Here is a 12,081-nt window from a genome sequence, read left to right as displayed (position 1 = left end):
TGAATTTTTGCCAGCATCCTTCTCCCTGTTCAGACCCAGAACCGCTCCCGACCCGTCTCCGATCCCGATCCCCAGGCCAGGGCGCCTCTGCGGGTTCTCCGGGTCTCTCCGAGCCGCTAACCGAGCAGCTCTCCACAACGGGCTGCTGCTCTTCTCGGAGCTGCAGACAGAAAACATTGCTCTCGATGCTGCTTTTGTACGGCGCTGGGTTCTGAGAACCCCACCCGTTTCCCAGCCGCATCAGCCGCAGGGTGCGGGAGCGATGGCAGAGGGGGTGACACATCCCTGTATCCCTGTGCAGACCGATGTGTGCCGCTGCCGGGCCGCCCCCCCGGGCCGGCCCCGGGAACGCCCCGCGGCTCCTGCCGCCTGCGGAGCGAGCCTGGCGCTGGGGCAGCGGCCGCCTCTCCCTTCCCTTCCCTTCCCTTCCCCTCCCCGCCCGCCCCGGCGCCTCCCGCCCGGCCACAGCCACAGCCCCGGGCCCGGCCCTGCGCGCAGCGGCGGACGCACCGGGCAGCGCGCACACAGAGCCATGGCGCGGTCCCGCGGCGATGTCCTCTTCTTCCTCCTCCTCCTCCTCTTCCTCTGCAGCTCCGCGGCGGCCGGGTACGTGGGGCTGGGGCACGGGGCACCTCTTCTTCCTCCCCTGCCGCCCGGCGCGGTGGCTGCGCGGGCAGCGCTGCCCGGGGCTCCCGCCTGGCAGCCGGTCCTGGGAGCTGCCGCCGGGGGTGAGCATCACCTCCAGCCTCCGCAGCGCAGAGCGACAGAACAGCTTGGCTACGTGTGTCCTATGGCTTTGTGTGTACGCGGTTACTTTTTATGAGAGTGTGTTTCACTCCTTGCCCTTTCTCCCTCTGCCCGTTTGGGCTTTCCAGACCTACGTTCCTTGTGGCAGCTCCCTGGAACATCCGGCCTGGAGCAAACTTGACTGTTGGGGTAGCTCTGCTGCCGGACAGCCCGGCACAGGTCACCGTAAAGGGAGAAGTGATCAGAGATAACGAGACCATCCTGAGCAGGGAAGTGGTCTTTGAGAAAGGTAAGAAAAGTAATAGACTTGGTCTGGAAGTATTTCTGTCTGCCTTCTCACAGGAATATTTTGTTCCTCCCAAAATATCATAGCTTCTAAGTGGTACTAAAATAGGAAATTTGTTTTACCAAGTAGGAGCCACTATGGGAAAGTAGTCTTGTACCCTGCTGGCTCTGTTTGGAGTTGGGCAACTGAGCTGGATATGAGTGATTGCATGGGTGTGCTAACTGTCTGTAAACTCTGAAAATAATCAAAAAGCAAAGTGTGATGGATGTGGGATTTGTGAGGAACCAGGAAGTACTCTGGTCCATGTAGTGGGGCCACTGTGGAAGTAGTGGAAAAGTTGCTTACTGGGAGCTTGCTGAGGTGAAAAGTGGAAGCGGTGGAACAAACAAGGTAATGCAACAACTGAAGCTGCTTCTTCATGTCCTAAGAAAGTAATGACCTGAGGACCATAGAAAAGTGAAGATGACTGTGTCACTTTTGGAAGCTCTGTGCATTTGAAGAAACAAGACTTTTTAAGGATCAGGAACTGAATTGTGGAGATTCTGGGGATGGAAGATAAGTAAATGTGAGAAGAGACTTGATTTAATTTATGCCATCAGGCAGGGGTAGTGGATGGTAGGAGTTCTGAAAAGCTGAGATATCCTGGCCGATGTTGCTTTTTAGAAAGGTCACTTGGCAACAGAAGCATAGAAATATTCTACCTGAGATTTGTCCTCATGAGAAAGAAAATATTTTTATGGATAGTCCAGCTTTCACACTGTTTTTACTATGAGGTGATATAAACAACAACTAAACGCTAGCTTTTAATTTGTTAAAAGTGGAGAGTATGGGGGCAGTGTGAGGTACTGAAAAATCTACCCTGTTATAATGCTCTTTCTCTACTGTTTGTGTAATTGTTCTCTTACTGTCTTACAGTTAATGTAGATGCCTTAATTGGAAGCATCACACCTTCATTTCAAAGCCTTCATGGCCTGTAGAGAAGATTGAGGCTTTGAGTGTGATGGAGTCCATTCGAACAGATCAGAAAATTTTGAAATAGAACCAAAACAAACCTAAACCAGCCAGCTTTTCCTGTTTTCTTTTGAAATCCAAAATTTAAAAAAAAGAAAATAAATTGTCTTCTTTTCTTCCTCTAACTATACTGGCTTTTCTTTCCTGCTTCTGTTCTGCTTTAACATAGAGTTCAGTGAGCCTTGCATGAGTTTCAACCTGTCTGTTTTTGTCCTTCTCAATATTAAAAGCCAAACAAGCAACTGGTAATTCCAGGCTGGTAAAAATATGTGGCTGTCTCTATCTTCTGAGCACACAGAATAATGCTTGACACCAGGAGCTGCTGAAGTCAGAGTGAATGGTGGGCTATTAGGAACAGGTATGGCACTGCATCAGACTGGATACAGCGAGGAAAAAGGACAAGTGCTGTAGTGAATTACTAACTTCTAATATTTTCCAGTCTTTTAAATGTATCTTTAAATTTTCTATGCTTTTTACTTGATAAGTGAAACAAAGAACCAAAAAAAAGATGCCGAGCATGCTGTGTATTTCCTCTTGCAAAATTCTTATTTTGTTAGTATGTGGCCATCAATTTTTTTCTAGTCAGGTTATACAATCTGCTAGTAATTTGTTTTCTGTGAACAAATATGTAAGCAAATCTGTTAAGGGCCAGGAGTAAGGGAACTGCCCTGTAAAAGATGGTGTAGTCTTGAAGACTTGTATCCAAAGGTGATACAGGTGTGGATCAGTTCTGACTCAGAGAGAAAGCAAGTTGTCAGGGAGAAGCAAATGCAGCTTGTCAGAATAAGAACATAAATCTTTAAAATTTTCATTGAAGAACACAACAATCTTAAGATAAAATATGAAGTGGTATTGTTGTAGCTGATCTTAGTCTGTGACTGAAGGAGGACTGGAGGTTTTATCAAACCAGCTGTTGCAGCTGAAGGAGAAAAACCAAGCATATCTCCAGGCACACAAAAACCTTCTTTAAGTTACATAATTGCTGCATATATTTGTGCTCAGACAATGTTGGTTTATCTGTCACTAAATACCTACCTTGGTTAGACTGCACACTCAGTGGCACTGTTGCCTAAGCTGGCTCAATTATGCTCTGTAGTTTTCCTTGCATGGTGACAGCAAAAGCAGGGGATTAACTGCTCTGAGAAACTGATCTGACTGGAAAATAAAGTTTTTATTTTGTTTGAATGTTTTTTTAGGCAGACAGGTCCCCTGGTTCAATGTGCAAATGTTTGTGCTGATGGAACCGAGTTGGAAATTGGATGCTGGAGACATAGCACAGGCTGAGGGCACAGTTTTTATTAGAGGTGTTTAATCTGACAGGCCAGGTTCATTCAAGTACCTCAGTATAAATGGTATTACATACCTGTCTGTCAAATGCTTCTGCAATTACCTTAAATTGAGGATTTAGCGTGGTTGTCTAGGAGGCACTCAATATGATACATATAATGGTCCAAGTTTCTGAGTTAGCTCCATGAGAGGACCTTTTTGTATTAGAGGCACGGGATTTTTTAATTTCTATAATATAATTCTTGCTTTGAATAAGAAATAGAGTGTTTGCCCTCTTGATGGTTGATAAAGCATTTGCTATTCTAATATTACTGGTAGTGGAATTTTGATAGCTCAGTGATTCTTGGGCAATTGTCTGTTAGAGAAACACTTTAGCAGTGGAGGTTGTTCCCATCATTACTGTGCTTTTTATATGAGTAAGGGAAAATAAATATTTATAAGTGGCTAGTGGGTATTTGGAGTGAAGCAGAAAGTGTGCATACACATGGATTTAAAGATATTTTGAGCTTGGCACAATATTCCAGAATCTAAATGTACTGTATAGGAAGGGAGATTATTTATGACCAATATTTTGGTGCAGAAATTAAGTTAATTGCATTTAATATGTTGGAAAAAAAAACCCCTGAATGTTTGCAAGCGGGAGGTTGCTGCTACACGTAAATTTTGTGTGAGCAAGCACAACCCAAAAAAAAATAGAATGCGTCACCAGGAGAGAACAGGTTTCCATTGCCTAGAGCAGATGCCAGGAAAGCACAAAGCACTAGCTAAATCTGTTTTTGTGAGCTGTACCAAGCCTTGACACACTTTCTGTGGAGATGCAGTATTACAAAGATCCTCATTGGAAATGACTGCAGAAGGTAACAATGGCTTGTGTGCAATCAGAGATGTTGGGTTTTCTCTGTCAACAATAGCAAAAAAACTAAATATGGGAATAACAGAAGCTAAATTCCCTGCATGAATAACTTCATCTTTAGTGATTGCAGTGAGGGATGACTCCTGCCATGCATAGTCATCCAGTCATTGATAATAAAGATGTAGTATGAATTGGCAGGAGTAGTTTTCTTACAGCGTTTGCTACCCAGACGTTGCTGTGTGTATGAGAATCCTGATACCTTGATTGCAGGAGGTTCTGAAAAGTATTTTCTGTGTTGGTGCTAGAATGATTTGTAAAGAATAAGAAGCATATAAGTTGGAAAAAACAATTGGTTTTCAGAAAATCTTCTATGTGTAATGAGGTGTCATAATTTGCCCAGCAGCATGAATGTTTTTAATTCTAAAGAGTACAACATCATGTATTTAAGGTGTGGTGAGTGAGAATTATGTGAACTTACTGGAGAATTATGTGAAGTTACTGGAGAATTTGGTTTACAGTAATGTTCATAGTTTGTAAATGACTTGTATGTGTTAATTAATTTATTCCACTTTTCTGTATTTCCAGAGAGGAGTACACTGACTTGTTAACAGAGGTTACTGAGCTAGAGCATGGTAAATACTCAGCTAGGATTTGTGAAGCATGATGGATTGTGAGAATGCTTGTCAAGCTCAGACATGTAGTGATCTTCCATAGAGACAATGGAAAATCTCCTTTTACCAGAAGGCATGTTTTACATACTTAATAATATGATTCTGACCACGTCAGTGTAAGAATCAGTGAGAGACACTAGGATTAGTAATTGTAAAGTAACACCTAAGTGGGAATGAATGGCCTAAACCCCTCAGTCCCTGTTATTAACCTTGAGTTGCCTCTGTACCTTATGTCAGAATAAAATTACGGAGTTATTGGTGACTATGGTGTCTGTGATGAATATCTGTGGGGTGAAAGGTTTTACTGGAAGTTTAGTGGAACATCTCCTTTCTGCCTAATTTTTCATCGATGCCTAAAAAGCCAAACAGTGAGAGAGCAGGAATGCCACAGTGATTTTGCATCCATAATCTCCACATCCAAAAGTACATGTAGCTGTGCCTTATGAAAAAGAAGTTGTTAAATAGTCAGCACATGCACATAACCTATGCAAAATCAGAATGAAGGAAAAGTTTTTGGGAAGGAGGTGTTGGGGCTGGACCCAGAGATGACTGATGTAGTAAAGAAGAAGGTGCTCTTTTATGGGCTTTCATATAGCTGGAGTAGATTAAAAAAACAAACCAACCCAAAAACATAGAAGGAGAGAACAAAACCCAGCAGGTTTCTGTGCCTGTTGTTGAATCCATCCTGCTAAAGTTCTTTGCAGAAAAATGGGAGTAGTGATCCTACGCAGTACTTGAGCTTTATGTTACTGTTTGCATGCTGTTTGAGATTTGAGGGAAGCAGTCCTTCTGTGACTCAAGGCTTATGTGGTTGTACATGAGGATTTTCTGGTCACCATGTTCTTTGTCAAGGGAGGGTGAGGCAGATTGAGCACCCCAGGCTGTTTCACAATATCTTCAAAAGAGGGGGATAAAACAGAAATGCAGACAGTGAGGCAACTCATACAGATGAGGGAACATTACATGTCCCTGTGTGCAGTTCCCTGTTGCCACTGTGAACTGGAGGGGCTTTGGAGCTTTAAGGAAAGGGAGGGGAGAAGAACAAACTAAAGGTTGTGAATTAGGGAAAAAAAGAAGTGATGAAAACAAACAGAAATTGGTAGGTAACATGCTATCAGAAACAACAAGGGAAGCAAAGGGTGAAAATTCCGGAGGGAGTCATACTGAAAGGATAAAAGTGCACATTAACAGAGCAGAGAGGTAAGAAATGAAGTAACTAAACACGTTCTAAAGTGGCCAAAAAAACAGAAAGAAGGAAAACTGTATGTTGAAACTATAAATGAGATCAGATTACAAAGGAACTTAAAGAAGTAGCATGGTTAATGAAGAACAAAACTGGTAAGGCCAAACCATTAGTAGGAAAGAATGTGAAGGATAGTAAGGCAGGGTTTTTAAATAATGGATTAGTAGCAAGAAATCTAGCAAAGGATGTGGCTTGCTACCCTGATGAGAAGGGTTGCTGCTTTGTTGGCTTGCTACTCTGATGATTAATGATGTTGAGAGGCAATAAGTGTTTAGTCTTCACTAAGAACATCAACTAACTGTCATGGAAAAGGCTTAAGAATTAAGATTACAAAAGGGAAGGAACAGTTTAAAGAGTACTTTTGTCAAGTGTTTAGGCTTGATAAAATTGCCTGTTGAATATTTAGGAAATTGACTGAAATAGTTTAAAATCTGCTGGTGAAGTTCTGAGAGCATAAGTGAACAGAGAGGTTCTGGAAGATTGAAAACCTGCAAAGAAAATGTGTTGCACTGTGGGTTGGCAAGGGTTGTAAGGGGAGAAGAAGCAGGATTTTGTCATATTTTGATTTTACTAAGGCTTTTGATAGTCTGGCACAGAACTTTGGCAAGCCAGCTGAGGAAGCAGGGACAGCATGAAATTCTTATTTAATATGTTTGTAGCTGGATAAAAAATAGTGTTCATCAAACTTACTTGATGAACTTGATGAACTAAGTGGTTCACTCTCAAACTGGAAATGAGTTGCCCTGAAACTGCAGTGTTCAGTATGATTGACATAAATGAAAAGGGGAGAATGTTTATTAGATTAGTGAAGGAGTGGTAAGGATGCTGGGAGAAAGGATTAGATTTTGAATGCATTTTGGCAATATTAGAAATGATTAGGGGAAAAACTGGAGTGTGATTCACTAGCACTAGTGCGTAGTTCTGCTTTTGTTGATGAATAAAAGAGCATGTGTTTATTGGATGGGGAAGAAGGTGATGCAGCCCTGCAGGAAAAGGGGTGTGTGTATGGGGTGGGGGCAATGGTTTAAAAGGCACCAGAGGGTCCAGGCTTGTAAGTACTACTGTGGTGCTCAAAAAAGAAGGTAAACATTGTACTCAGAGGTATACACAGAAGTATTTTCTGTAAGCTATGAGAAAGTATTCTAGTAATCTTCACAGCTTAATTGGGCATCCTGGGGAATGCTGTGCTTGAGTTTTGGCACTCATCATGGAGCCTGTGAACCAGCTGGAGAAATGCCTGGGAGAGCAGACAGAAGGATCTGAGATCTCTCAGGAGACGAGTTCAAACCTGATAGAAGATGATGGGCCTTCACATGAGGTGAAAATAAATTGTGGAACTCCATGTCCCAGTTGTTGTGAATGGAAAACATGATTGCATGAATTTACAAGACAGAAGTCCATGGAGGATTGGCCCAGTATACAGACACAAAGATTGCTTAGGCTGGGAAGAGTACCCAAGGAAGGGTCACTATGTACCTGTTTGCTTTTGACACTTTTCTGATGTCTGTCCTTGACTGTTGCTGCAGATGGGATCTTGGGCCAGACAGCAGAAAGACTTGGGTTTGACCCTGGGAGTCTGTTCTGCATTCTGGAAAATGTCTGAGGAGAGATGGGAGGAGCTGGTGTGGAGTATCAGGAGAAGTGTGCTATACAACTCCTACGTACTATTAGGTACATGTAAAAGCAGCTTTAAAGAGAGAAGAGTGGCAGCTAACAGTGGATGGGTCTAAGGTGATGTCCTTAGGGGTGTCTAGTTAGGAGATCCAAGCTGAAGTGCTGAGTTAGAGAAATACTTGCAGATGCAGCAGGCAGCTGGGAAATTGATGAGTTTCCAGTCATACAGAGGTGGCTTCTCTTTTCATGAGACCCTTGTGACTCAGCACTGGCAGTGTTGCTGGTTTCCATGCTGTGCTATCCATGACTACCTGCTTGTGAAGGTGGAGTTGAGATCCTGTCAGCAGAGACTGAATAGCAAGTGTCAAGAGATGATGCTGGTTCACCTACATTCACTGCAGTCCAAATAGATATGTGCATAGAAAACATGGTTATAGTGACAGACCACTTCTTCAGCTTCCTGGAGGTATAGCTGTGAGGTTCAGGTGCTTATTTTGTGTGGTATGGGGTTTATATTGTCTTTATGTACTGATGAAGGAGGTCTCTAGTACTATTTTTATATATTCAAATAATTTTATTGCCTCAGAAAAGTTATGTGGCTTTGTCATCATAAACTTTAAACGTGTTCCAGAAAATGGAACAAAACCAATATGAGAACAGAAATTAAGCAGAAATTTCAAGAGATCCTGAATGTGTTATTTGCAGTGAATGAGTTTGAGAAGTGACTTGACTTTGAAATTTTGCTCCAGTTACAGCAATTGATGTGATGAGAGTGGTGTTAATACTGCCAAATGTCTGGCATGTACAGGCTTAGCCATATTTTGTCCTAATGTGATTTTCTTGTGTTTTAATTTGGAATAAAAACTGCAGCTACTTTTAATTGCTTTGATAGTGGTTTTGTCTGTGTTTATTTCATGGACATAGGAATGGTGGCCAATAGTGCCTTGAAAGCAGCGTGTGGAGATGTGTATGTTTGTGTGTTTGTGCACAGTCACCAAGGGGATGAAGTGTATTTCACATTTAGTTGTGTAAAAGGCTTAAGTCTGAGATTATTCTGAATTGTCTGTATAGTTTCACAGTCTGGATCTGATGTCAAGAAGGTTTCCTGTGTAGTATTCAAAAATTGCCTTCCTAACAGCTGTAAATTTATAGTTCATGGCAGTAGAGTTGTTATGGTATGGTAGGCAGTGGTAATATCATATGCATGACAAGAAGTCCACAGATGGCTCTTAGGTTTGTCTCAGGAAAAAGTTGAAAAGAGGCTGTACTTGAGTTTATGCAGTGATAGTGCCTGGATAGCTCTCAGAAGGTCTCTGATTAAAAAAATTATTTAGTTTTGGAAATATGAAGCTGTTCTGTTTTCCTACCCAGCATGCAGTGTCTTAGAAAACACTCTCTGGTTTATCTAAGTGTTGTGTTCTTGGAACTGGCCGGTCTCTGACTACTCAGCTGAAAGTGGTAATAATAGTATAATCCATGGAGCTGGTTGTTTGGCTTTAGAAGATTGAGTGAAGAATTAAATGTCTAAATTATGCTTTAGGTCTAAAAAGGGCCAGCCAGCAGGAAAACATGCTACTTGCTTGAGGAAAGGATCATGGATGTGGCAGGGCAAGGGAAGAGGTGTCCGGCCATCAGCAGCATCCGTTGGTCTGAGAGGATGGGAGATGGTGGTGTCCCTCAAGGGCAGATCTGACAGTGCTGACGAGGGAAGAGTGGCTGGATCAGTAGAAGGGCCAAGCAGGGGGGTCCCACGACTCCTTTGCCATGCAAGGTAGAAAGACACAGAGAATGCTGTGGTCAGGGGCAGAGGAGAGGAAGGACAGTGCCTGTTCATACCTTCTGTTCGTACCTTCTGGTAAATCTGCATCTGTTGTGTCCTGGCCAAGTGTGTTTCTGGATGTGCTATGGTTGGGTTTCTTCCACTCTTCTGATCATGGAGGTTAAGGAAAAACTTTTATATTTAGATGAAGAAGGGTTTTTATCTAGTTGTCAGGAAAATATTCCTACACTTCCCATTGCAGACTGAAGCTACAACTTGCTAGTAACTGCAGAGTTTGGTAAAACATAGCTTTAATCACAAAAACATCTGTGCATTCTGCCTTTCTTCTGTCCTCCAGGGCTGTGGTGCCCTTTCTCTTGACTAGACCATTAGGTGATAAAGTTTGGTCCAGTTTAGATTATTCCTCCTGTCCCCTTACATCTTTCTCCATAGGCAGCACTGCTACCTTGCTTCTCTCTCCCCCTTTATAATTTCTGAGTGCTTTTATCCTCCAGGTTTGCAAAAACAACTGAAAAAGATAAGGGAGGAGGGTAGGAAGCGGCTGTGGAGGGAAGAGTATGTAGTGCTGGCAGACAGGGTTTAGGAGGCATTTTGGAGCAAGTCATACCGCTTTGCTACAGGCCTGGTGGCCTCATTTGGCTTTGGATGTCAGCCCGAATGCTGACGTCCCCTGGCAGTCCCTGTTGTGTGCTTGAGTGCTGTGCTGCCCCTCCTTCTGTCATCTGTGCCAAACTGAGCCATAACTTAACAGCCATGGCTTAAGCTCTGTATTTTGGGCTATTTTTGTAAATAATCAGTACTAATTTGGGTGGTAGCATTAGCATGATAGATGAGGAGTATGACATATTTAAAGCAAACTGTGAACTCAACAGATTTGCAGGTCTTCTTTGAAGAATAAGTTGTTTTCACTTCCTGGACAGCTTAGGCCTTGGTATTACAGCCTTTTTTTTTTTTTTTTTTTTGTTAATACAAAATTAGTATATATTTTGGACAGGAAAAATAATCTGGAAGGACATTTACTAACAGTAATTTTTATTTATATGATGGGAGTTTTTGAAATTGTTTCAGCAGTAGAAAATAACTCCATTTGCCTCTGCAAAGAAAATGTTTTTCTGTAAACATTTCCTATGTATGGGTATATGAACACAGCTGTGAGAGCAAAGATGTGGCATAATTTCAGTAAATCAATCTGAAGTGATTCCAGTTTTAATTTTCTGTTCTTACACATTACTAAGAAGGATTGGAGACATAGGTAGAAAAGTTTGAGTTTGTAGCAATAGCTGTCACATGAGCTAGAATATACAGTCAGTGCTGAATTTTTGTAAATCAGAGAGTGGAGTGCTACTTTGCTGATATATTGGCATAAGCTCTCGTTCACTGTGCCAAGCCATGCAGTCATTTTTCTAGAACCTCTGTCCTTTTTTGGGGTAGGAAGCTGAAACATTTATGACTAGTCCTAGTGGTGTCAACTCAAGAAGGGGTAGCACAAGTTTCTGGGTCCGGGTCAGGCCTGTGCAGTGGAAAAGAGTTTAAGATGCCATTGTTTGTGCTGTTCTCCATAAGTCTAAAAAAACCTTGCATGTGTTCACATAGAATTTGTTGTATTTGCTTTATTGATAACAATACTATTACACTGACAAAAAATGGCAGGGTAGAAAAATACTTTCAAATACTGCTGATATGTCACTCCCACACTTCCTTTGATTCCTTTTCTGCTGGACAATCCTAAATGCCAGGGATTCTGAGGAAAAGGGGCAGGACAGTGTGGCATTTGTTTCCACTGTATTTCCATGTATTTTCTCAGTTCAGTAGTTATTGAATGAATACAGTGCAAGCCTCAGGAATTTTGTGAAAGAAACGGTTTTGCAAATGACAAGGAGAGAGATTTTTTTCTTGAAGGCTCATGTGACTTCTGTTGGGATTTTTGGTAGTTTGTATTTTAACTTCAAGATTAATCTTTAACAGTCCACTGAATTTTTCATGTCTTCCCCTCAAACAAAGTCATGATTCCCAGCTGGAAGTATTCCCTAACTAATCTGTTGTGGTAGCAGGGCTGTGTGCTCTTGCCTGGTTGCTCCCTGCTGTGCCCCACTCCAGTTGTGCTGGTGACTGCTGCTGCGGAGAGCAGATGGAGTGAGTCAGGAGGAAGTGTTGTAAGCGATGCCGTTTGCAGGGCTTGGTGTTGGTGCCTTGGCTGCTCTGGGCTCCTTTCTAAACCTACTTCTTCTGCCTGGTGTTAGCAACCTGCCTTTCATAAGTGAAGGGTTTCTTTGCAGAGGTGTGTTGAAGGAGACAGAAAACTGCTGCCATTTCTGGGGACAGTAGGTGCCAGACTTGACTGATCTCGTGGGAGTGTTACATGCTGCACGTGGGTAAAAGCTACACAATAGGAGGGCTTGCAGCAGAGCAGGGATATGTGATAGCTGTTGGACCATGGTTAATTCCTTATAAACCTGAAATTTCTGTATGAACAAATATAACTTTAATTTATCAAGTGAAGAGAAAAATTTGTGAATTTCCGCTATTCAGCATTGACGTAAAGGAAATGTTTTGCTATAGCTCTTGCTTGAGCATGTCCAAAGTCATCCC

At 42.4% G+C, this 12,081-nt stretch overlaps 1 protein-coding gene across 1 annotated transcript in view; it reads left to right on the top strand.

Moving 5' to 3' along the window:
- Nucleotides 1-466: 466 nt before the first annotated feature.
- The window catches only part of CD109 (CD109 molecule), a 71,016-nt gene continuing 59,401 nt past the window's right edge, over nt 467-12,081 (top strand). The window contains exons 1-2 of the mRNA XM_058802130.1: nt 467-606; nt 876-1,036. Coding sequence (XP_058658113.1) covers nt 533-606; nt 876-1,036 — 235 coding nt within the window. The 5' untranslated portion in view covers nt 467-532. The remainder of the gene's footprint in view (nt 607-875; nt 1,037-12,081) is intronic.

This window comes from Ammospiza caudacuta, chromosome 3, assembly GCF_027887145.1.
Source record: "Ammospiza caudacuta isolate bAmmCau1 chromosome 3, bAmmCau1.pri, whole genome shotgun sequence".
NCBI classification, from domain to species: domain Eukaryota; kingdom Metazoa; phylum Chordata; class Aves; order Passeriformes; family Passerellidae; genus Ammospiza; species Ammospiza caudacuta.
This window is presented reverse-complemented; position numbering and strand designations above follow the sequence as displayed.